The 27,008-nt window shown below is 32.3% G+C and overlaps 4 protein-coding genes across 4 annotated transcripts; 2 read left to right on the top strand and 2 right to left on the bottom strand.

The window, feature by feature from the left end:
• The first annotated feature begins 493 nt into the window (after window positions 1-493).
• On the top strand, window positions 494-4,927 carry LOC108474418 (translation initiation factor IF3-1, mitochondrial). Its single transcript, XM_017776329.2, has 8 exons — window positions 494-877; window positions 1,400-1,493; window positions 1,721-1,791; window positions 1,926-2,024; window positions 2,256-2,309; window positions 3,185-3,253; window positions 3,455-3,529; window positions 3,615-4,927. The coding sequence occupies exons 1-8, from the start codon at window positions 680-682 to the stop codon at window positions 4,617-4,619; spliced, it is 1,665 nt and encodes a 554-aa protein (XP_017631818.1). The 5' UTR covers window positions 494-679; the 3' UTR covers window positions 4,620-4,927.
• A 1,701-nt stretch (window positions 4,928-6,628) lies between these two features.
• On the top strand, window positions 6,629-15,408 carry LOC108476099 (uncharacterized). Its single transcript, XM_017778180.2, has 14 exons — window positions 6,629-6,831; window positions 7,122-7,686; window positions 9,760-9,841; window positions 9,924-9,980; window positions 10,515-10,570; window positions 10,717-10,942; window positions 11,771-11,854; window positions 12,023-12,097; window positions 13,492-13,572; window positions 13,937-14,001; window positions 14,080-14,299; window positions 14,370-14,458; window positions 14,899-15,013; window positions 15,091-15,408. Exons 2-14 carry the CDS (start codon window positions 7,139-7,141, stop codon window positions 15,133-15,135), a joined length of 1,743 nt encoding a protein of 580 aa, XP_017633669.1. The 5' UTR covers window positions 6,629-6,831; window positions 7,122-7,138; the 3' UTR covers window positions 15,136-15,408.
• A 1,597-nt stretch (window positions 15,409-17,005) lies between these two features.
• On the bottom strand, window positions 17,006-20,005 carry LOC108474878 (uncharacterized). Its single transcript, XM_017776914.2, has 5 exons — window positions 19,822-20,005; window positions 19,601-19,697; window positions 19,032-19,110; window positions 18,839-18,920; window positions 17,006-17,371 (listed from the first exon to the last, which is right to left on the bottom strand). The coding sequence occupies exons 1-5, from the start codon at window positions 19,852-19,854 to the stop codon at window positions 17,231-17,233; spliced, it is 432 nt and encodes a 143-aa protein (XP_017632403.1). The 5' UTR covers window positions 19,855-20,005; the 3' UTR covers window positions 17,006-17,230.
• A 1,132-nt stretch (window positions 20,006-21,137) lies between these two features.
• Window positions 21,138-21,883, bottom strand: LOC108475467 (uncharacterized). The gene has a single exon (XM_017777435.2). The coding sequence runs from the start codon at window positions 21,772-21,774 to the stop codon at window positions 21,328-21,330; it is 447 nt and encodes a 148-aa protein (XP_017632924.1). The 5' UTR covers window positions 21,775-21,883; the 3' UTR covers window positions 21,138-21,327.
• Window positions 21,884-27,008: the final 5,125 nt, after the last annotated feature.

Below are 27,008 nucleotides of genomic sequence, written 5' to 3' on the forward strand. Positions count from 1 at the left end.
TGCTATTTATTTTAATCTTTTCAATCTTTTTAAAGTAAAGTAAATATTTAAACATAATTATTTAAAAAATATTTAAACATAAAATATATGGATTTTTTTCTATATTATGTTCTTACATTTTACCCTTTTAATAATTTATATATACAAATACAATGATAAAATAGTAATTTTATATAGTAAAGTAGATTAGAGTGAGAACAAATAATTACCATAACCATTCCATATTCATTATTTAAAAGAATAAACCTACCTCACCTTGACTTGCATCCACTTTTCAAAAGAAACAAAATCTGCTTCATCGGGGGGTTTGGGATTTGGGCAAAACATATTAAAATACCAATATTTATATTATAATTAAATTTAAATAAATTTTAATTATATGGTTTATAGGTACTTGGGCCATAAAATACATTCAAGCCCATAAAAAAGATTAAAATAAAACCCAAAATGGCTGTGAACCGGGTCGAAACTCGAAGCCCAATGCTTTCGAGGCTCATTGAAATTGCGTAGTTGAAATCACTTTTTATTCTGTGAAGCTATCGTCGTGTTGAGAAAAACCCACAGAATCTAGGGTTTTTCTTTTTCTTTTTGGAGGTTCATTTTTGCTCTCTCTATCGAAAACCCGAAGCATTGCTCCCAAAAGAATGCCATTTTTTTGGGTACATTAAAACTAAGAAACATGGCGTTTTGGCGTAGAATCAATCAATCTAAGCTTCAACTTATATCGAATCAATACAGGAGATTTTACTTTCAAGCTCCCTTTACTTCCTCTCTTCATCAAACGAGGATCCGTGTTTTGGAGAAACCTTTTTGCAGTATTGAAGATAAGCCCTCGTATTTTTACAGCAATGTTAGATCTTTTGCTGCCCCAGTTCAGGTAACTTCGAAAAATTATATTAACTTTTAGTTAATTTAGTGTTTTAAAACCCTTGAATCTAGGTGTCATTGTTTGTTTTTGATGATTTTTATTGGGTTAATTGCACCGGACGCGATTAGATTACAGGTCAAATTCTAAATTAGTCGTAAAATTCAAAATGTTCCAGTAGCTTAATGTATCCTTTCACTCCGGTCATCCCGTACATTTTAAAATTTAAGAGTTTTTATTAATCCAATCTGTTGCTTATAAAGGAATTTATATCAAATTCAAGCTGCTATTTAACGCCAAAGCTGACGTCTAAGTGATATATTAGCTTGAGGATTTAATTTGAATGTTTTGAAGTTTCGGGATCAATTCAGAATTTGGCTCTTAGTTTTGGGGATGTCTGGTGCAATTAACCCTTATTTTATTTGATTGATAACTTAAAAGGGTATTTTGATTCTAATATTTTGTAATTAGTTTTTTTGAATTTAGAGTGTTAAGGGTGAGGGGTTAATTTGATGACGTGTTTGATTATTTCAGGCTATTAAGAACAAGAAGGCTGAGTCAGGCAAGGAAAAGCCACGTTTAAATAAGCAAATCACTGCTAGTGTTGTAAGATTGGTGACGGAAGACGGTACGTGACAGTCATTGTTATATGTTGTTGAGTAAAATAACGGTTCTTATCCATATGCCTGTATTAAGCTTATAGCAATGTGAACTTACAATTAGGTTAGGATTTAGGATTAGGTACACTTGAAACCGAAGTGAAGACGAGATAGAAGAATGGAATTGAATTGTCGTAAATGATTTTATGATAGTCATTTTCTGTTATAATTTGGGTTATGATTTATGAAATTGTAGGTCAGCATTCCGTTGTCTCAATTCAAGAAGCATTGCAACAGGCAAAGAAGAAAGGTCTCGATCTTGTCGAGGTAAAAAATGCATTACTTTTAGGTTCTTTTCCGTTTGGCATCTGAACATTCTCTCCATTCCTTTTATTTCATCATGCTATGTGAGAGTTTTTTGTCTTCTTTGGTATCTAATAGAAGTTCTATTACTTTTGTAGGTTCAGAAAATGGTTAACCCGCCTGTTTGTAGGCTGATGGACTATAATAAGGAAATGTACCGACGACGTCAAAAGGAAAAGGAAATTGCTAAAAACAAGGTAACTTGTGTGATTCAAGTTTATTTAGCTCAAGATGAAATAGCAAATTTGTTTTCGTTTTTGTCTATGCATTTAGCAACCATCATAATTGATTATTTGTTTTTCTGTTAATGAACCTATCATCATAATTCATGGCAAGTAATTTTGTGATTTTGTCTTTGCATGGACCTGCTTGTTTTCTAGACAATGTTAGCTATACGTTTTTTTAAAAATAATTTTATTTGTCTGTAGGCAGGGGAGACAATAAAGAAAGGAGTGTGCAAAATTCGGTTCACTGGGAAAATAGTAAGTTCTTTTTCTTATTGTTCATTGAATAGTCATACATCTTGAAACCTTGTTGTGAAACATCAATCAACAATAGTGCTAATGATATTAGAAACAACAATACGTTTTAATGCCGACCAACATAGTGACTGTTGGCAAGAGCATTTGATTAAATTGTTTAGGTCAAATTCTGCTATTAGCCCTTGTGTTATGTTTAAGTTGCAGATTTAGTCTTTATAATCTAATTTGGTCACTTTGGTACTTATACTTCGTATTTTCAAATTTTGGTCCTGATCCAAATGGTAGTTGTTAAATTCTGCTACTTCAAAAATCTTATGCAACACAAATATTATCATATGTATAATACAATGTTAGCTTGTTATGTCCACATAGATTTAACACTTACTATTTGAGTCAAGACTAAAATTTAACATTTTGAAAAGTATAGTGACTGAAATGATCAAATTGGAGAGGGGGATTATAAGCATAGTACGAGATGAATGGAGATTGAACTGCTACCATTTTGGTTAGGATTGAAATTTCAAAATTCAAAAAGCACAGGATTAAAATTGATCGAATTAAACCCCCAGCTCTTGGTCTCGAAGTACTGGTGTTCACTCCAATAACCTGCGTCATGGGTGTAAATAATAAGGGCATTCTTGTTTTTGGTGTAATTTGACTAATTTTTCATGTATTAGTATTTATCCATGGCTTTTCTGAACTGTTGATGCCCGATACATGAATTGAAGCTGTTTTTTAATCTTCAACTGAAATCTTCAACAAATATAGATTTTCTAGAAAAGTTTTTGAAAGTTTGAACCATGCATATCCATCAGATGTTAATTGTGCAAAGCTGAAGCTGAGATGGGAACCATGACGAATTTATTCTTCTGCAGGCAGAAAATGACCTAAAGTTGAAAGCAGAAAATGTTATTCGGTTAATGGAACGAGGTTACCGAGTAAAGGTACTTCTATTTCTTTATAAAGGACTAATGATGTAAGTACAGTGATATATATTCTTATTATTTTATAATGTGTTTTAATGGTGCATGACTAGGCCGAATTGGGTAGTGATTAAGCTTTATAGCCACTTTTATCTTTGTGGTGCTGTTATGGTTTGGAACTCTGATGAATATTAACGGGTGCACTTCGTTGTTCTCCAATAGTGTATGGCCATGGGGCAGGGTAAGGAGCACGAAGTCGAGGATCTGGGAGGAATTTTGTCTCGTCTCACTAACTTGGTATCTCTCATTCCTACACTTTATTTTTCTTAGTGTATCATCACATGGACTTTTGATTCTGAACCTTTTATTATTAATTATTCAGATCGAAGGTGTATGTGTTGTGGAAAGTGGGCCGAAGGTGGAGAAAACAAATGCTTATGTGATAGTCAAGCATGTCAAATTTGGCCCGACGAAGAAAGGTGGTGGAAAAAAATCAAAGGTTGAAACTTCTACTGAATCAGCTACTGATAACCAAAGTCCCGTGCTGCCTAATGATGAATCTACTGAATCTGGCTCAGAGTCTGAAGATACTATGCTTTCAGATGAAGATGAGCTGCCTATGTATTCGCCGACGCAAATGCGGGATGAATCTACTGGATCAAATACTTCTCAATCCTGTCTTCCAGATACATCCCCTGAGATCCACAACAGATACAAAAGGAGTGAACCGAGGAATCCGTCCAATCCTCAATTCCCGTATCCACGACGGGAACAACCTAATATGGGCCAGAGTACAAGAGAGTCAGTCAGGTCAGAACCCTGGTTCCAAAATCCACCACGGCAACCACCTCAAAATATGGGCCAGGATACAAGAGAGTCAGTCAGGTCAGAACCCTGGTTCCAAAATCCACCACGGAAACCACCTCAAAATATGGGCCAGAATACAAGAGAGTCAGTCAGGTCAGAATCCTGGTTCCAAAATCCGCCACGACAGCCACCACAAAATATGGGCCAGAATACAAGAGAGACAGTTAGGTCAGCACCCCAGTTCCCATATCAACAACGGCAACCACCCCAAAACATGAATGCTACATCCTCGGTGCAACACACGAAGCAAGTTGAGAACGAATTTTCAAAGCCTCCCTCTAATAACTCACTGAGCTTTGGGATATTTAGCGGTTCGACAGCAAATTCATCTGGCAAGCAAACACCGGATGCACCCATGAGCAACGAGGGAAACAGGTATGCATCCTTAAGAAATCGTGGCATGAATGGAAATGGAGCTAATCAGAATACTCGTGGCTCACAATTTGATGGTGACCGAAAGCCGGACAGCAATATGGCTGGACAAGACAGGTATGGTAGTACTTCAAATAGAAATCCATAGTCAAACTAAGCTTGTAGGAGATAATGCCATACCATTTTTGTGTTGTTGCCTCAAATAGCAAATGGCAAATGCAGTTTTGATGGAGAAAAGAGAAGATCTTATTTATTTATTATTATTATTAGAGAAATTGATGTTTTATTGTATCAGCATTGATATGCATATGCATCTCACCATTGTATTTGGATGATATGGTGAATTTGGGAAGAAAATACGTTTCTTTTGTTACTTGTTCTGTAATAATAAGAGGAAACAAACAATTTGGAGTATCTATCTATCTATATATAGTGGGTGAATATTTGAGGTTAAAACATGACATAAGTCCCTGTACTGTTATTTTATATCAGCAATGATATGCATGCATCTCTTCACCATTGTATTTGTATGATATGGTGAAGTGAAGAAAATACACTTTGGAGGTCTGAGATTGGATCAAGTTAGTCCTTCTATCATTAAATCGATCAATTTAGTCCCTATATTATTGAAAAGAATCAAATAAGTTTAAATTGTAACAGAGTTAACATTTACAAAAGTTATTTTAATTTTAAATAAAAGATTTCATTTACAATTTTATAAATATTAACTCTCATAAATAAAAATGATATTTTAGAAAAGAAAGGGTAAATGTTAATTTTATTTGGATTTTTAATGGTATAATTTATTTAATAATAGAGGGATGAATTTGATGGGGTGTTTATAATAGAGGATTTAAAGAACAGCAACCTTCTTTGTTACTTGTTTTGTAGTAATAAGAGGAAACAAACAATTTGGGCTTCACATTTGGTTGAGTATGGGTGAATATTTTATACGCACAGGTGGATATTAAATTTCATGTTCGGTTAATGGACAACAATATGAATTTCTATCATCCATGAAATAAAAAATAATAAAAGGTTTATGAGTGAATATTAATAATTTTATCTGAATATAAATTTTATTCTTGAAATTCGGGATCAAGATGTGAAATTTGATATAAATTCAATATAATTCTTAAATTTTAAATTAAACCTTAAATTCAATATAAATATTGAATTTGAAAATTAAATTGTAATAGAGTTAATATTTATTGTTTAATAAATACAATTTAAACCCTAAATCCATAGGCTAAAATTTGTCAACATTCACAATTATTTCAACATAATTGAACATAATTTATTGTTTAATAGAGCTAAGATTTTGAAAGCTTTTCGAGGACATGTAAATAAAATCTTTTGTTTAGGGTTGAATTGGAGATGAAAAAATTTCATGTTATTTTTAAACAATAAATATTTTTCTATTACAATTTGGTTTTATTTGATTTTCTTAATAGTACATATATAAAATTGATCCATTTAATAATAGATGGATTAATTTGATTCAACCCTTATAATAGAAGGACTTGACAAGTATTTTCATCGTTTTGAAACATAAGAGGTAAATATCTCTTGAGTAAATCACACTCAATGTCACTAAACTATTAGTAAATTTACGTTTTGATCACTTAACTTCTAAAAAGTTATAAAATGGTCATTGAACTATTCGGAAATTTTCATTTGGATCATTAAACTATTTGAAAGTTTCTATATGAGTTATTGGATTGTTAAGGTTTTTTTTCTTTTTACTAGTGAGCTCCAAGCAATGATTCAACGATAGGTGCAGTGGATCAATACCCATCAACGAGTAAAAGAACATACCTTACATCTAAGTTGATCTGACGATTTGTGTCGGAGATCAAAGAAGAAGCCGTTTGGAATTTGGTCAGCATATTTGTGACGTTCAAAGTTGTTTCATAAAAAAAAAAAGAACTGTAGAATAGAAGAGGAAGAAAAATTTTCGATTGGTGTAAACAATGCGAATAGAAAAGGTCATACAACAATGCTTTTAACAGCTTAGTGACTTAAGTAAAAACTTTTAAATAGTTCAATGATCATTTTATAATTTTTTAAAGTTAAGTAATCAAAACATAAACTTACTAATAGTTTAATCCCATTGGTATAGTTTAGTTAAATGTTTTCACCCTTCATAGGAAAAGCCCAATTTAAATGTGATCCAAACTCGGTTCCAGAAAACTGACCCGCTCTCTTTTTGATCCGATAATTCGAGTTAACCATGAATTACTAAAGTTCACACACTGTAGCGAGCCCTAGCGGTACGTAGCACTGCCACTGACACTTGAAAAAGAAGAAAAGAAAAATCTCTAATTGGTCGCGTTTGATGTTGAGCTTTGTTTCGAAAGGTAATTTCTTAAATTTCATTTTCAAAGCTTTAACAATTCCTTTTTCACTGCGAAGAAATTACGATGAACAAGAAAGTAAATCTTTGAATTTGGATTTGGATAAGCTTTTTTTATTTTTTTATTTTTTTTGGTTTTAGTGGTTACTCAATGGGAAAACTAAGTTTTAGTTTCGAATTAGAGCGAATTCTAGGTTAATCTACTAAAAGTTGTTGAGTTGATTAGTTTCTTTGATGTTTCAGTTCGGTAACCCTATTGTGTTTAAATTCTTGGATTTTGTCTATTGATTGCAGCTTTTAAGTGAGTAAATATGGATTTTGATGAATATGAGTATTTAGAAAAGACGGTTGAAAATCCTGAGCATCAAAAAGTGAAGAAGGAAGATGGTAATGGTAGAGTTGATAATGTTAAGTCTGAAGAGAAGAGTCGAAGTGGGAGTTCAAAGCATAAGAGGGAGGAGAGAGTCGATGATTACGATGATTATCGAAGTTATTCCAAACGTTCAAAATCACGAGAGGAATCATTGTATGATCATGCCCGGCATAAGGAACGAAGCTCTTCTCGTCACAGGTCACAGTCTAGAGATGGTGAGAAGGATAGGCACAGGAGTAGCAGAGAAGATAGAGTCAAAGACAGGGACAAGGAGGAGAGGAATGGGAGAGATAAAGAGAAGGAGCGCGAACGAGATAGGAAAGAGCGTGATCGTGAGAGGGACAGGGAAAGGGGTAGGGAAAGGGAGAGAGAGCGGTCAAGTAGAAGCAGGAGTCAATCAGAAAGAGAACGAGAGATGAGTCGTGACCGGGAGTTTAGAGAAAGAGAAAAGGAGAGAGAACCAAGGGATCGAGACCGAGAGAGCAGGTATCTGTGCATTTTATTATCACTTCCATTTATTTAGCTTTTGGCTTCTTTGTGCATGTTTGTCTTGAGAATTGCTGTAATACATAACTATAAATGTTAGTTTGATACATATTATTATTTTATGTTGTTCATATTTTATCAGTAACTTTAACAGGTAGATTACCTGTTTCTATATTAGTGTGTACTCTGTATTGTATATTTTGATCTTTATTGAATCAGTACTCATATGTACTGGTTCAGATGCAACATGGCTTCATCTTGGATTGTACTTTTTACATGCTGATCTTGAGTAAAAAAGGCCTAGATTGACATTCTCTGTTTGCTTGAACAGTTATCCCTTATTGGTGAGAAAAAGGTTAACAATAACCATTTGCTTGGAACTTAAATTTGTAAGGACATTGTGTTATTTTCTTAGGACTGAATTTATTCAAAAGATATTTTATTGCATCTATAACAATGAAAAGGTCAAAAATTGCATATACTATTATAGTTAGCTAGGATTTGTTTTAGAATGCTGCACACTGTCAAAAATGCCACCCACTGGATGTTGAGGCTGGCTATCTTATGCTGATTGCAATTTTTGGTATATCAAGGAAATTATTGTTGAGCTGATGCTTATGTGATTGTAGTAATTAGTACCTAGAAATAAGAAATAGGATCTTGGGGAGATCTTTACTTACATTTACCTTTTTTCCTAGTTGCAAATGTAATATGGAATAGGGGTGACTGAAATGGTAATTATTTATAGTCGTGCATTGATAGGGTGATTTGATGATGATTTTATATGACATTATGACATGTAAATAAATCGGTTACTAGGTGCATTTTCTTCTTCTTTACCCCTGCTGTTAGAAAGTCGGTTATGTTTGAGAGATTTAAACTTTGAGGATAGCAAGTTTCTTCATTGAGTTGTAGATGGATGTTGCGATGGGTTATTGTTGGCGCGTGAAGAGATAGTTTATTAGTTCATTCCATGCAAGCTCTCTTGTTCTAGTGAGCCAATGTGATATGGATATTTTCTCTCTGTTCTTCGTGTCCTGCTTCCCTTGATCTCTCTGAAAGTTGGCATTGCTATATGTCAGACCTATTCAGCACGACAACTGTCTTGATGTGTGACCATGTAGAAGATCTAGATTATCAAGCTTTTCTCTGCCATTGATACGCTCTACCAGCTGTTTCCTTGGAAGTATAAATCTCCCTTGTCTAACGGGTTTTATACTTTATCTGAATTAGTTTTTTAGTTTTTCTAAAGCTCTTAAGTTTAGTATAGTTGTGCTATTTATTCAGTCTTCTAAATTCTGAATATTGAACATTAGATTCTGGGAACTCGCAGATGTGCTAGAGCAATGCTCAGATGGTCTTTCTGGCAATTGGGCCAGTCACTGGAAACTCAGTTCATGGGTTTTCAATGTTTCTTCCTAGACTATATTTGAAAGCTTGCATTTCAAGAAAGGAGTTCCAATCTTGGAGGTTTTGACTGGGGCAGTGATATCATGTTATGATTTCCGTTATCCTCCTTCGAAAAACGAGCTGCTTAATCTTATCTATTCTGTTGCAGAAATGCTGGTGAGGTTGTGATGGGCTTTGCTTAAGCTTTAAAGAAGCAGTTCATCTTCATGTTCTGTGGAAACCAGATTGGCCATCCCTTTTTCTTTTCCTTTTTATTTTTGCAGGATATAATTATTAAAATGTTGTCTTGAAGTTTTAGGTTTTAGGTAACCATAGCGTTTTCTTCTATTGTGCTATGTTTGATTTTGATGTTATAGAGTCAAGGAGTAATGTTGACTTTGTGTAGTTCCCTGCAGGACCATGTAACAAGGGTTTGGCATTTTTATGCATGTTGGAGAGAAAAAATTGATGCCCTTCTGGAATTTTTTCCTATTCTGTTTTTGTTATTTTTTTGGCAGTGATTGCATGAAACATAGGTTTGAGATATTTCTTTACTTTCAAGAAGCAGAAACACTTTTCTCTTTCCCACTCATCTTCACCATTTCTTGAGCATCTTTGTAACTTGTGACTAGTTCCTCTTCAACAATTGAACGGCTTTCTTTTTTGTGTTTTTACTCCTCCCAGGAGGTACAAAGACAAAAAGGAAGATGGGGGAGAGGCTGAGGTTGATCCAGAAAGGGATCAGAGAACTGTATTTGCTTATCAGGTATTGATCGTTCACATTTTTTGTGGCCTGGTGGTTTTCCTTGTCTACACTGATGAGAAATTTTGTAAACAATTCCTGACAGATAACCTTGAAGGCTAGTGAAAGAGATATTTATGAGTTCTTCTCTAGGGCTGGCAAGGTGATCTCTATTTTTAACTTCATTGTCCCATCTCCAAATTTCTTAACTTTCTATGTTGCAAAACTCATTTTCATTTAATTGCCATTTTATTCATGTCTTGAGGGATTTGTCAGTAATTGTAATCTGTATGAAGGATATATAAGTTGATCTTAATTGCCGGAAGGTAGTGCTGAAATTCTCTGTAGTTATTAGTTTCCATGGAGCTGGAGTCAATTATTTTATTGTCATAATTCATGCATTCCAATTGCTTTTGATCTTATATTTAAACTGGTTTACTGATCTTTCCATGTGGAATCTGATTGAAACTATTTAAATCACGTTTAAGTCATAGAATGATGATTATAAAGAATCAGTTGATTTTGTTTTAAACAAAAGTTTTAATTATAAATGTTAAATGCCCAGATTCTTTCAGCAGTAAACTTGAATAATTACTTGCATAGACAGATTCAGATAAATACACTGACAAGTTAGTGTATCTTCATGATGGATGTTGTGTTTTCCTTTCCTTGCCTGCTTATTAATCACAATGTTCAGGTACGAGATGTTCGCCTCATAATGGATCGAAATTCAAGACGTTCGAAGGGATTTGCGTAAGTATATAATACTAAACCTTAATGACTAACTTGCAAGTTTTAGGTGCCACTTTGTTGTTGCTTAGTGTAAGCCTTCTTTATTGTTATTAAAAAATATTTATGTGTTTGTGTTTCAAACATCTCTTGCTTACTTGGCTATGCAGGTACGTTGAGTTCTATGATGTAATGTCAGTCCCTATGGCAATAGCACTCTCTGGCCAGCCTCTTCTTGGTCAACCAGTGATGGTGAAACCATCAGAAGCTGAAAAGAATCTTGCTCAGTCAACTACATCTGTGGCAGCTGGACAGACAGGTTCACATGCTGGTGGAGCGAGAAGGTTGTATGTTGGCAACCTACATTTCAACATTACAGAAGATCAACTTCGTCAGGTAAGATTGTAGGTAGTGTAGTAATGTACACTTCAGTGTTTGAGATAGGATCCTAATTATTGGTTTTGGATGCTCTTAATTTTTAATTACTCAGGTTTTGGGTTGTAATCTGGAATCTTTATTTAGGAACTGGATAGCATGCTGATCTAACTGAAGAAGAGTTAAAATGAAAGATTTATGGAGGAAATATTCAAAAAGGTACAATAGGGCAAAATCTAGGCATGGCATTCATGTGTCTTAGAACTTCTAATCAAGGAGATGGCATTAGATGCCTTGCAATAACTTGTGAGCTTCAAAGTAGTTAGCTATGGAAAACTGAAACTCTTAAATATGGTTAAGACTTGGTTGCAACATTGACTTGGGGAGAAAATGCCCATCTCAAAAGACTTGAGATAAACTGAACTAATGTCCCTTTTCTTGTTTCTTTGCCAAGTTGTTCATGACCAGTTTTTACGATTTAAACTCAAGCGCCCCCTTTCTGATGAGATTTTAGATTTTATGTTTTACATTCATTTGCATCTATTTGACCAAAATAACTATTACCATTCATTGGGGTTGGAGTGATCAAGTAGGTTGGTAAGCAATATGGAATGAATTCTTAAATATGCTTTTTCACCTGATTTCTTTAATGTAAGGTTAGCTAGTTTGCTTATTCTAGAGATAGTTTTGGTTAATGTAGTTGCTCTTAGTGATCTTTTATAGGTTTTAAATTCCATTTTCTCTCTAATCCTCATATTGAAGTGCTATCACTATACGATACTCCCTTGGGATCACCTATGGTTTTTCTGGACTGATATTGCTCATTTCCATCTTGTATAAAATGCTCAGGTTTTTGAATCTTTTGGTACTGTGGAGCTGGTTCAGTTGCCCCTTGATGAATCTGGTCATTCTAAAGGTTTTGGTTTTGTCCAGGTAATACCATGTGAAGAAATGTGAGAAATTTATTGTGATTTTTCTTTAGCGAATTTTTTGACCTGTTTGTAAATGCTTAGGCTATTCTAAGTTGGAGATGGCCTTATTTCCGATGTGCTTAATAGTGTCTGTTCTGGGAAGGTAACCAGATTATTGTTCTTCTTGCAGTTTGCCCGACTGGAAGATGCTAAGAATGCATTGAATTTGAATGGACAACTGGAGATTGGAGGTCGAGTAATCAAGGTAACCAGGCGTAGACGATACCATAGTTTCATTTGAACTATAAATCTCCTACCTCTTTTTAACCATCAACTTTGAACTAAATTGAGCATAACTCTATAAACATCCAACCTTTTATATTCTCTTGCCTTTTGACTTTTCTTTTAGCAGCTGTTACATGGACCTTAAATACAACTTTGCAAATTAGTCCCTCTACTTAAAAACGTGTAAAGTTAGTACTTGTTTGATTTAATAATTTGTCCAATTAATGACAGTGTTACATATTGCTGTTCATTAATGTAGTACGTGGTATTGACATTGCCACATTGGGTAGGACTTGGATAGTTTAACATCCAAATAATACAGATAGCTAAAAATTTACAACTTAAAAAAAAAAAAAAAAGTTACATTCAAAAATCCCAAAACCCAGCCATACTGGTTTCAGAAACCAAAGTCCCCAAATCAATCCTAAGGTGCAAACCATACTGAGATCAAACCACAAATCCCTTTGGAATCCAATTAAAATCCGATTGAAATCTAATCCCAAATTGAACTCTGTCCAACCTCATTGAACCCTAAGTTGCAAACTAAAAATCCCCAAATCCAACCTAAGGGGTTGGACTTCAAGCAATCTGCCATGGCCTTTAGTTAAAGTTGCAAGCCACTGTAGTAGTTCACTAGCTATTTTTATGAAGTTTGTGGGAATGCTCCATGGAATCTCATTAAGTAGAAACCACTGGTTCAGTTGATAATTTAAAGAATCAAAACTTTAGGGCAATTGAATTTAGTACAAGGAGGCTAACAGGGTTACTCATTCTGAATGAATGAATCATTAATTCAACTTCTTTCTTCTGAAGCATTTAAATAAACCTTCCATAGCACCATCTTTGTTAAACTGCACCACCACGCAATCTAAAAGTTCTGTTTGTTCTAAAACCAGTTCCTGAAGACCCCAATTCTGACATCTGTGGTTTTGGTTCCCTTGGTTTGGCTGGATGTACAAAAATAACCAATCCTTGCAATAACTTGTCATTCATTTCTTCTCTAGCTTTCTCAGCTTCTTAGATAGATGCATATATAAACAAAGCTGAACGAAGTTCTATTATTTCGATGGTCCAATTGGACATTAAACTGTCCAAATCATTCCCTATGTGGCAATGTCAATCGCTGGTATTGAAACTCTAGCAGCAATATTTAACACCTTCATGAAGGCTGGAAATTTTTAAATCAAACAATTACATGTACTAAATTTACACATTCTTAAGTAGAGGGATTAAATTTCAAAGTTGCGATGAGTACAGGGACTAGTAGAGGATTAGACCTAAATACAGTTATGGATTTTTTTCCCCTGCCACCGTACAGCGTTAAGAATGAGAGTTGTTAGTTATGTATGTATTTTCCTTTTTCCTTCTGTTCAGGTTTCAACTGTTACTGATCAAGGTCCATTGCAAGATGTTGGGACAAATGCTGATGATCTTGATGATGATGAAGGTGGCTTGGTGAGTATTATTTATTCTCTTTTATCTCTTTCCCCCACATCTAAAGAGGTGTCAGATGGCTAAGAATGGTTTCTGTCGATCCCACCTTTAGAACATAGTCCAATGTTGACAATGCTTATTAAGATGTACACTCGCACAATCATCCTCAAACTGTCATACATTGACATTTACACAGGAATTTCCCCTTTGGCTGTCTCAAGAATGATATCCAACCAATGCTAAAATAGTAGGGAATGCCCTTTGGATGTCTCATATTTGTCGTCAATTTGCTAGCTTTATATGTATTTAATGATTTTGGTTCACTTTGCCATGCATTTTTTTCCCTGACTTGTTTAGGAATCTGACAAATCTTAATGATTTTCAGTCTTTGAATTCATCATCTCGAGCACTTCTCATGGCAAAGTTGGACCGCAGTGGCACTGCCTCAAGGTTTGCCTCTTATCAATCCTGTAGTTGTTTTATTTACAAATCGTCTTGCTGACAAACTTATCTCTCCTTTATTTGCAGTATTACTGGCTCCGTAGGCATGCCTGTTAATAACACTGGCCTCGGTGCTGCACCTTCGGCGCAACCCCTTGTTTCTCCTACCATACAGGCTTCTATGCCTACTATTCCTGGACTTCCAGGTGGTCTACAAATCCCTACTAATGGCATCCCTACTATCGACACAATTGGAACCCCTAGCGAATGCCTATTGTTGAAGAATATGTTTGATCCAAGTCTCGAGGTTGGTGTCATAGCTAGTGCATAGAGTTTTTTTTCTTCATTTGTCTTATCATGTAATATTCTTGTGACAGACTGAACCCGATTTTGATTTGGATATCAAAGAAGATGTTCAAGAAGAATGTTCGAAATTCGGAAAATTGAAGCATATTTATGTGGACAGGTAATTCCTAATTAGACCTGCTGCTGCTATACGCACTAAATCTGATTTCAAGAATGTTTATATGCGATTAAATTTGCATGGCAAAGTTTGAGAATTAGTCATTGTACTTAAAAAGTTCAAAATAAAATCCTCTTTTTCGATTTAAAAATGTTGGTCTGGTCATTAACATCATTAGTGTCAAAATTTACTTCCTATCAGGAATGTTTATTGAGTTCATAATGATTTGCTTCTGTAATTGAAATAGTTGCATGAGTGTATTTGATGACAAAATTGGATGAAAAATAGTGTTAATGATTGAACTAGGATTATTTAAATCGAAAAACTAATAAGGATTTAATTTTTAACATTTTAAGTATAGACATTAAATCTCAAAGTTCATTCAAGTCCCGGGACGCTGCATATTTTGACCTTCTGAAAACCTTCATTCCTTCCTTGAACAGGAATAGTGCTGGTTTTGTATACTTACGATTTGAAGATGCCCAAGGCGCAATAAATGCGCAACGGAACTTACATGGAAGATGGTTCGCCGGAAAAATGATCACGGCAACATACATGGTAAATAATTTCCTTTTTTAGCTTTAAATTTCATCGCTCTTTTTATTCCTGAAATAAAAATACATTGTGGTTTGCAGGTACCACAAACCTACGAGGCAAAGTTTCCAGATAGTAACAGATAATTGGATGATGTTTAGTAAACCTAAACTGTTGAAATCAAGAGGGTCTAATTCCCCTTTGAAATATATATATCTATGTCATACGCTTGCTCGCGCGCACATATATATATATTACTGAGATACATCAGCAGGTTGGGACTTGTATGGGGAAATTAAAAAAATATATTTGGAATTAGATGGGTACTGTTTCTACTAATTTTATATTCTCATGTTTGGTTAATGTACTAGTGGTTGCCTTTTGCCTTTGTTTAATTGGAGAAGTTATGAAGTATCAAAGTATTGTTATTTTTTTTAACTGTAATAAGTACAATACAATTTAAACTATAAATACAAGTCTGAATAACTATAAGTATTACATTATTACAAACGGATAATGTTTACATCATAAATAGATATAATCTAGATTAAAGCCAACAAATTTGACCAAGTTGGCAACCGCACATCAGAGGACTCGAATGCCAACTCATAATACTCCACGTGATAGGTTTTAATCTTGAGTATTCAGGACTCAAGGCTTTCACTTTTGTCAATTAAGTCAAGGTCTCATTAGTATCAATGTACTATTATTTGAAATACTGGTATTTTATATTTATTTTACACAGTATTTCTCCGACCTTAACAAAGGAAGATAAATGTGTTTCAACTTCACATCCCTTTTATTTATTTTTAATCATAAGATATTTTATTACTATATTATAAAACTGTCAATAAGATAGTTTTAAATGTATAATTCTAAAAATTTAATTAATTGAAATATTTTAAATGATAACATTTGACTTAAAAATATCAACATTTTTATTGGGCAAAGAATTATTTTTAGAGAAATGAGAATGGTCTTGATATTTTGCAAGGCCAATCTTAGGACAGTTTCATCAACCAACTATTTCTTTGTAGGGCTTTGGGGTGTTCTGAAGTGTAGCGTTAATGGATTGTATTTTTCACGCTGTAGGTGTCAGGGACTTGGAGCTCTTCAAATCAATTGCGGAGAAGCTCTCCAGGATTTTCAGTTCGGACTGGATCCATAACTTAACTGTTAGGCTACGGCATTACATCATTCGGACCGGGCTACGCAACATAAGTATCACGTATTCTCACATCTCACTCGATGACGTTGCCAACAAGCTTAGATTGGAAACTGTTGCCAATGCCGAGAGTATAGTAGCCAAGGCCATCAGAGATGGCGTTATCAATGCGACATTGGATCATACAAATGGATGCATGGTGTCAAAGGAGACGGGAGATATCTACTCTACAACTGCGCTTCACATGGCATTCAACTCTAGGATTGCTTTCTGCCTCAATATGAATAACGAGGCCTCAGTTCCAACCAAACTGACACAAGGAAAAAGAAAGTGCCGAAGAGAGAAAAGAAAGACAACAAGAAGAGCAAGAGCTAGCAAAGCACATCGGGGAGGACGATGACGATGAGTTTTAACTCAATGATATGCAAAATTCAATTTATCGACTACATCACGGGTTAAAGTATCTAGGCGGTCCCTGTACTATAGGACTGGATTAAATTAGTCCTATTATTAAATAGATCAATTTAGTCCCTATACTATTAAAAAGAATCAAATAAGTCCAAATAGTAACAGAGTTAACATTTACTCTACTAAAAATGTCTTGAAAATTATTATTATTTCAATTGCAATTCAATTCCAAAAAATAAAAAAATCATTTATAGAACCATAAAAACTTCAGAAATATTAATTCTATTAAACAACAAATGTTAACTTTATTCCACTTTGGTCTTATTTAATTCTTTTTAATAGTTCAAGGACTAAATTAATCCAATTAATAGTAGGACTAATTTAACCAGGTCCCTATAATACAGGGACCTCTCAAATTCATTCACCCTTCATCATGACATGCATTTTATGGGAATTATTGAAGAATTTTATACGAATTGGAAGAAAATATTTTCTATAAGACAAAATATAGAACAAGGATATTTAAAAATGAAGAAAGTAAAAAATCTCGAAATGATACTAAAGTATGTTCAAACTCCTAAGTGAGGCACGAAAAGGATGCATATAAAAATTAACAGAACTTGCTAGTTAAATTAAAGCTATTCAAGGGACTTTAACACAAACCAGAATCACACAGCTGAACTAAGACCAAATGACTGGACAATGGTGCTCACTCTATCTGCAAAAGTTCTGGATGTAATCTTTTTACCCGGAACATGAAATGGGTTCGAGACAGCATCAACATATGCAGCATGGAACCTCCTGAAAAACTATATATTCACAAGAACTAGTCAGATGACACGATAACATGTTCAACAACCATTCAAAGTATAGATCCGAATTACCAGCAAAACACTTAAACAATCATCTCAATTTTATGCTTAGAAAATGTGTGCGTGTGACTAGTTAGGAACAATGATGTTTGAACCAGACTGGATGGGCTGGCCAGGTAACAGTCCAGAGAATGGCATCAAAACCAGTATGGACCAGTTGAACAGGCTACTAAACTGGTTGGACCAGCAATAGAACTGGGGTTTTTTAATTTTTTTGAATTTTTAATAATTTTTTAATAGAACCGGTCGGACCAGTTCGACCACCAGTCTAGTTCCAAAAACATTGGTTAGGAACCACCGTATCATCCAACAAGAGGGCATGGCACAGTCAAACCTATAGTTCTACAATGAATCTCGACCACCTAACATAATTCTGCGTAGGAAAATAATCGACAACAGAGCAAAAAATCACAAGCTACGAAATCAACAAATAAAATGGCGGAAATATGTTTGATTTTAGCAGAAACAACCATCAAATTTTCGCAGAGTTTCTTTATAAGAAAGTCTACTTCCTAAGTCCTATCGAAGTCTCATGATCAACCAGCAAACATTATATATAGAAATACATCATGAGAATTTACTCACAATTACTTCCATAGATTGTCATCATCCAAGACTATATAGTATAGCCTTAAATTACTTCAAGGTAAGGGCTACAGCTTAGTGATTCATTATTGGTAGTGGCTAAAGTTCTACAAGGAAACTCAACCACCTAGCAGAATTCTGCATAGGAAAATCTACAACGGAGCAAAAAAATCACAAGCTAGGAAATCAACAAATAAAATGGCTGAAATAGGTATGATTTCAGCAGAAACAACCATCAACATTTCCCAGAGTTTCTATATAAGCAAAACTAACCCCTTAAGTCCCTATCGAAGTCTCATGATCAACCAGCAAACATTATATATAGAAATATATCATGAGAAGTTACTCGCAATTACTTCCATAGATTGTCATCATCCAAAAACTATAGAGTATAACCTTAAATTACTTCGAGGTAAGGGCTAAAGCTTAGTAATCCGTCTTTAGTAGTGGCTCAAGCTTAGGCAAAGTCTCGAGTAAACATTAAAGAGAACAAACTCCGCTACAGATCCATCCATTACCGAGATAATGCCAACACTAGTTCATGCATGCTTTCTCTACACATTTCATCTAGGGCCTAAAATTTACAGACGGTTCACTTATTGATATAGTTATTTTTAGTTTAGACATAGCTATAGAGCATAGACCCACAGCATTTAAAATCCTGATTAGGATAAAGCAAAGATGGAGAAGCGAAAATAAAGAAACTACGCCATTACCATAAATCAACATTGCTAATCTCCATCGAATTAAGCAACAAAATGGAAATCATAAATTCATAGACTTATGATACAATTCAATGCAAGGTACAATAATACTTACATTTCTAACATCAGCATCTCTAACGTCTAAATCCGTAGTCACTAAAATGAACTTCACCTTTGTGTTGGTCAAATAACCATAACTGCATCCAACACAAAAATACACAACAAGCTTACACATTGCAATACTTACAAATCACAACATAAGAATTTCAAATCAAATGAAAAACAAAATATAATTAGTAACTTCTTACACTTTATAATTCTCAGTAGGATAAAGTAATCCCAGAAAGGTCTCATTCAATGTCGGTCCTGATTTTTTTGGATTGTTCACTACAAATATATTTACACACGATGTATAATCCAACATCAGATGATCAAAATCTATAAATTTGAAATAAACATAAACGAAATTTTCATTGAAAATTAGAACTTATAAATTTCAAAAGCTTAAAATATGTCATAGGTCCCTATACTCTTCACAAATTTGGAATTTAGTCCCTATACTTTTATTTCCAGGAATTTAGTCCCTTTACCTTCCGGATTTCAAAATTCAACTTAGATTTTTTTTGTTAACAGTGTTAAGAGTTGGAGCTGAATTTTGAAATCTGAAAAGAAGAGGTACTAAATTCCTAGAAATAAAAGTACCGGAAACAAATTCCAAATTTACTAATAGTACAAGTACTTATGGCATATTTTCAAAATTTTCAAAAGATTATGCCCTAAAGATGCCTGATCCAGATCCTAGTATCTCAACTAAGTGAAAAAAAAAAGAAAAAAAAAGTAAAGTAAATCCTTAGATTAAAGTAAAATTTAGTATTACCTCGTTCGTCGACGACATCGAGGGAGCAATGTACGATATGGTGGAGTTTCAAAGCATCATCGGCGTCAGTGAAGCTCTGTATGTAGAGAGGATTGTTCTGTTTATCCCCTCAGCATATATCAAAAACAGATCATCAGTTAAAAGGAAAAAAAAAAAAGAGAAGAGAAGAAGAAAGATTTGCGATGTGTGAAAGAAAGAACGGTGGAGATCGGAGGTTGCACCTGATGGCCAACGACGGCGACGCACACGATCATTTCTTCCTCTCGGATTTTCGCTCCGGCGGTAATCTCAGAGAGGAAGATGGGTGAGAAGTAGTCTTAAGTTGGTAGCGTAGCGTTTAATTGGAGAAGAAATTTTAGGGTGTTCTCGAGTATAGGTTACGTACAGTGAGGCACTTCATCTATACCATTGAAATTATAGGTTTTTGAAACATTAAACAGCCGGGCGGTCCTCCTAGTTCAAGAGATTTTTATTTCAATTCTAAATTATGAAAATCCTATTTAAAGTTAGACTAGATTTTATTAGATAAAAATGAAATTTTGGTTTTTCTGTATAAAATTAAAGAGCAAATCGATCTTATCTATTAAAATTTTTATTATTGGTACTGTTAAAAATTAGTCTAGCTGATAAAATAACTCGATAGTGACATACAATGTGTCATGTGTACCTCATGTTAACGTATAAAGATTAATTTTAATAATAAAATGGTTAAATTTTTTATAAAATGATCAGAATATTTTTATCTAACTACAACAATTAATTTATTTATTTTTATCATAAAAGTAAATTCTATGATACTTTTATCTTCGACTCTATTTAATTTGAATTTAATTAATTTCTCTTTATATTTAAAATTAACATTTATAAAAAATTAAATAACTTTTAACCATAAGTTTTAAAAATTTAATTAAATTATAATATAAAAATAATTAGGTGGAAGCTTAATTGAGATAGAATGAGTTGATTTTAATTTATAAATAAGAGTTGATTTTGTGCTAATTAAAATGTAAAAATGTAAAAGCCGTAATAGTATAATGAAACCCTTGTATTAGTAGTTGGATTATACTTTATTTTCTCTATCTAAAAACTGATAAATCAATTCTTATTAGATCAAAATAATACATCACCATAAGTTATCCTCTTACATACCTCGTGTTCATATCTAATTATTCTAACAATTACATTAATTTTAACAATACTAATAATTTAACCGATTCAACTATCGGTTTGATTTAAAATCCATTAACCACTATATGTTATCTTAGGCCTTTCAAAGAACTCTTCTAAGATTGCATTTACCACAACAAACAGATAAAAGTATCATAAAAACTTATCAAATTAAACCTATCAAATTGCATCTTACTTCATCTGTTAAAAGATGAATAATTTAATCTCTAAACATTACATCAAAGAATAATTTGATCATTCTAGGTCAGATGCACTATTTTTTTACGAATGAAACAAAATACTGATTTACCGAGATAATCAAGTATATAAGCAAAAGAGAGTTCTGAGATTGAAAGGGTAAATTCAAGCATTGTGCCACAAATCCTAATAGTATTTTCAATTCAAGTCTGCATTTGCCTTTCTGAGCTTATTATCGAAATAGTATTAGCTCTCAAATGATTCAAGTATAACAATAAATTCATGAATCAACCAACAGAAGAATCACAGTACTATTCTAATGATTTCCAAGTAAATAATTACTGCAAATTCGTTGTAAAAAATCATACACTATTCTTAATTATCCTCCTCTTAGCCAAAAACCTTGCGATCGGAGGCGTAAGCGCGACGGTGATCGGAACCCTAACAGGGATCAATGCCTTGTTACAAAGCACAGCCAATGCAAGGGCTCCACCGGTAGAAGCAGCAAGCTCAGCCGTCCGATTTCTCTGCTTCTCACCGACCACCGCCGTTGATTTCTCCCCGATCGGTTCTTCAATCAAAAACCCATCTGATTCCGTCGATTGTGGTGGTGGATTTTGGTTCTTTTGATCATTGGAAAAGCCTGGGAGATGTAATTTGTCGAACAAAGATTCAACGTCAACGTTGTTCTTGATGGCAACGTAAAGGCCGGTGATTGAAACTCCGGAGACCGTGAAATGAACGCCGAGTGCCACTTTCCCGTATTTCTTCAAGAACTGCTTGAATCGGCCTCCACTGTAAGTAGCCATCTTTCCTTGTTTGAAGTTTTGGGGTTTTTTTTTTTTTTTTTGGGAAATGGTTTAGGGTTTTGGGGGTTCTTTCATTTTTAAGTTTTGGAAAACATTGGTCTAGCTTGACAATACAGTGGATGGATCCATTGGATATAAGTTTTGTCCAATGGGCCAAAAAAGCAATCATTTACATGTTAGACCTTGAAGTTTCTCTAAATTCTAAATTAATCCTGAACTTTAAAAACATTATAATTGAATATCCAAATTATCAATATTAAATCAATAAGGTATTTCTATCAATTTAACTATTAACTTGAACATTAAATGGTAACTCCAAATCCGGCACGGTTTAAAGTGCAAATACGTAGTGTACTTATTGTACGGAGAATTTGGATTTGATTTTCTAAAAATAAAAACAAAAGAAATAGTCCTTCTAAATGTTATCAACGATTATTTTAACGATTTGGATCAAAGTTATTCGTGCGATAAGCTATGCATGTTGTTCAGTTGGGCTCTTATATTATTTGTTACCTGAGTTTGGTTTCAATGTTTAATTTAATTCATGAACTTCTTTTTTATCTCAAATTGGTACTTGAGCGTGGCTTCAATATTCAATTTACTACTTTTTTTTCAATTTTGTATTTGAGTTTTTTATTCTCTCAATTAAGCACCTAAGTTTGACTTCAATGTTTAGTTTGATACTTATCCAATGGGCCACAAAAGCAATCATAAATTCTAAATTGATCCAAGTTATTCGTGGGATAAGCTACAAATACGTTTACAATTGGGTTAATATATTAATTGGTATCTAAGTTTGGTTTTAATGTTCAATTTGGTACTTGAGTTTGGCTTCAATATTCAAATTGGTACCTAAGTTTGGCTTCAATATTCAAGTTGGTACTTGAGTTTTTTATTGTTCCAATTAAGCACCTGAGTTTAACTTCAATGTTCAATTTGGTAATTAAGTTTTTTTTTTGTTCTAATTAATTACTTTTTTTCTTACTAGAACGCATGTGTTATATATTCATTGTGTCACGCAATGTCGTTTGATTTGGTGCCAAATTGAATATTATAGTCAAACTTAGATACCAAATCGTAACAAAAAAATTTATATTCCAATTTGAATATTAAAATCAAACTTAGATACCAAATAATATATTAATATTTTATAATTTGATCTACGTGTTTCAATTATATTTTATATTAAATTAGAGTAAATATTTAACTCTGTAGAACAAACGATATGATTGATACAATATTAATAATTTAAAAAATTGAAAATTACAAACAAATTAACCTATGAACTCTTTCACTTATCTCTCTCCAACTATTGCTATTATAGGATTGAATGGCTACATAGTTAGGGATGTGAAAAATTTTGCTTAAATTATAATCTATGGCCATGGTTCAGTGTATTGTCGTTGTTACTCGAAGACAAAACTTGATACATGTGTATCTTTTGTTTGAAGCATCTTTCTATAATTATAATTCATTGTGAACAACACATTCGATGTCTCACTATCATTTCATTAAAGGGTTGTGATTTACTTTTTCTAGCCTTATTCATTAGTGGGATACTTTTGGATAATCTTTTCATAGGCGAAAATTTTTAAATTGTAGTTTATTGAGGTGAAAATTAAGTTGTAATTTTCACGATAATAAAATATAAATTTATTATTTTAATAGTTTATATTTATAAAAATTTTAAAGTATTGAATTTATTTTTATATTTTAAGGGTTATAATGTAATTTTATATTTACTAATTTAAAATTTAAAAATTTAAAGGGTTTAAATAGAAAATTTTTCATTTTAGGTAGGTCGATAGCCTTGTCAGCCCCTAGTTTCACCCTTATTTTCATGTAATAATAAATTTAGTTCTCAATATTTATTTATTTGTTTATTTGACTATTAATTTTATAAAAGAGATGGATTTTCTTTTTATGGAAATATTTATTAAAATATTAAAATTTTAATGATGTTGACGTAATAATCTGCACGATAGTCATGTGTAATTCACGATGACATGATATTATTTGTTTTATATGCCATGTCAATAAATACTTTAAAAAAATAAAAAATTCAAAAAAAAAGTTCATAAATTTTAAAAAATAACACGAGGTGCACATGAATTACCATGCGAACTGCCAACTAGTCAATATTTCCTTTGAAAAATCAGCAATTTAATTATTTTTGAAAAGTTGATGATTAAATTCAACTCTTTTTAAAGAAGTAATTGCTGGATTTAACTCAAAAAATGAAATCAATACTAAATTGACAAAAATAGCACTTAAACCCACATCTTCCTATATTCATGCCAATTGAGTCTTAATTTTTAATATACCTACTTTGCTATTTAAACTAAAAAAATATTTGTTTTTTATAATTAATTTTATAAATTCCTTAAAAAGAATAAAATATTTTTTTGCCATCATGATCTGACTCACTCATCCATGAACAGTCTTAGTGGGCATTAAATAATCTGGTCTTATTGAGGTTTGTGAATATACAAAAGCACACTATGCCATAATTATCACATTGTCTAATTAAGCATATAGTATATACTATTAATTAGTTAGTTAGCATGCTGTGAATTTTGTATTATATTTATATTGACATTATTATTTTATTTTAAATATAATACTTATAATTTAATAAATACCCAACCTTTGGACACATAATTCTTATTCGAGGCTAACATATTCGACTGTTGTGGTTAGAGATAAATGCGGCAATTGGCTTTGGAGAATCGGAAAAAACATTGAGAGCAGTGACATTGAGCAAGTTGAGTTATGGGTTATTTATGATGGCCTCCAGCTTGTCTGAAAGGCAAGATGGAAAAATGTCATCGTAAAAATGGATTGTGTTCTTGTTATTGAATCCATTCAAGGTAGATTTTAAAGCCAACTAAATAGAGATTTAGCTATATGAATTATTGAACTGTATCGAAGACAATGGAGGGTAGTAATCCAATATGTCTCAAAGGAGGCTAATACGACTGCACATGCTCTTGCCAGATTGATGAAGCAATTTCCTGTTGGTCCACATGTTCTTCAGAATATACCTTTAGTGGCAACAGATCAATTACAAAGAGAGAATTCTTCATCTAGCTTTGAATAGTATTATTATTTAAAAAAAAATACTCAACCTTATTTATTCTAGAAAAGGTACTTATTTCCCAATAAATTCTAATAAATGCCATCAATTTTCCAATTATTTGTGGATGGAATTCATTTTCCAATCTATTAAATAAAATCTAAAGTAAATAAATTAATAGACAATAACTAAAATTTGAAATCACCATAAATTATTATTGAAGTACCAAATTAATAAATCAAATTTAATGACACTTAAATTTTTTAAGATATCTTTCAAACCATTAAGCAATATTTAGTGAAAATCATATTATATATTATTGTCCTAATACAATGAATAAGAAATAGGGATATAATTCAACAACTCAACAAAATAAATATGAAGTAATTTAATTAAGGTTAATACCAAATTAAATTAAAAGTCCATAATATATGGTCCCATAACTTTATCCATATATTGACATCTAACCTCCAAACAAATACTCACCGCTCTTTATTCTCAAAATTCTTCATTTTCTTTTTGTAATTTCCAAAAATAATCTAAAAGTCAAATAAATCTCTTAAATTTTAAATATTTTTAGAAGACATTTTTTCAAAAGAAATTTCAAATATTGTAAAAATAAAAACAACAATTTTCACTATAATTTTTGTCAATTTTTTTAAAATAATTTTTCTAAGGGTAGATCGACACTCATGCGTTTCAATCTCAATGTAAAAATTTAAATATAATTACTTTTAGACATTCATCGAGATTAAGAAAGAGAAAAAGAAAGAGAGCCTCGATTGATAAATTTGACTTTGTTGGGGATTGACCATGTAAATAATAAGATAGTAAAAATGGAGAAGAATGAGCATGAATATTTTGCATGAAAAACCATCAAAGAGGGAAAAACCATAGGCAAATGAAGCTTAGACTTTTCATTAAATAAGTAACTAAACGAGAGTATAATATGGATAAAATAAACCTAAATGTACTGAACGTACATAGCAAAACCCCAAAAACAATGATCTAATTCGAGAACAAATTTCTCTCTTTAGTTACTATGAAAACTCTCGTCAAAACTCATACATGACTACATCTTGTTGCCCTCAAGAAAAGCCCTTGCTGATTAGCTTCATAAATCAGAGATATAATGACCCTTTTAAATAGGCTAAGATCGAAGTTTCAATCGTACTAAAATATCACTGAAATAATCAGAGCTTAATTGGGATAAGAAGTCCTGCTTAAAGTTTAAAATGCGGCTGCCAAATAGGAGAATATGTCGTGATGTCACGATATCGCCATCTATTTCTCTGAAAATACGAGGCATACTCCATATACTTTTAATCTCATCTCTAATGGATGTAGAGGTTCATTGTTATTATACCATTTTTCTTATCATATATATAAGTTTCTAATGTATTCATGTCGTAAACATTGGACATGTGATAATGAAAAAAACATTTGTGTTGCAAAAAATTGCCCTCTTCCGCTTTTTTATATAATTTTTAATGGTGTTTTGTAAATTATATTTTTTATAATAAATCTTTTAAATTTATTTATATTCATGATTCAACTTATAATTTTACATAATAAGTTATTATAAATTTTAAAATCATTGAATTTGTCATTATTTAAAAAATAAATACACTTAAATATTTACAAATATAAATAATGTTATAATAAATTTTTAATTGTCACAATATTTAAATTTAATCAACAATTTATATTTACTAATTAATAATTAAAATTAAGTTATAAATTTCACAAAATATACTATTATAATATTTTAAAATATTTTAAAATTATTGTTTATTTAAATTCAGTCTAATATCATTTATCATGTTTTTAAAGATGAACTTGTATATTATTGTGATTTAATTTTGTAATAATATTATTAATGAATCGTTACAAATTTTATGGGTAAAGAAAATTAGCATTATATATTATTACGAAAAATAATTATTAAAATTATAATTTTACTAAAATCCAAAATATAATAAAGAAAAAAATGATTTTTCTCTTGATGAAAGTAAATTTAATTATCCTCAATTATATATATAATTTAAAATAATTTCCCTTTATTGTTATTTATGTATGGCTGTTTAGCTTTTGTTTTGGCTTTAAATGAAGAAAATATAAAATTCCAAATCCATGCATTAATTGTAAATTTATTACA

Source organism: Gossypium arboreum, chromosome 3 (assembly GCF_025698485.1).
Source record: "Gossypium arboreum isolate Shixiya-1 chromosome 3, ASM2569848v2, whole genome shotgun sequence".
Taxonomy (NCBI): Eukaryota; Viridiplantae; Streptophyta; class Magnoliopsida; order Malvales; family Malvaceae; genus Gossypium; species Gossypium arboreum.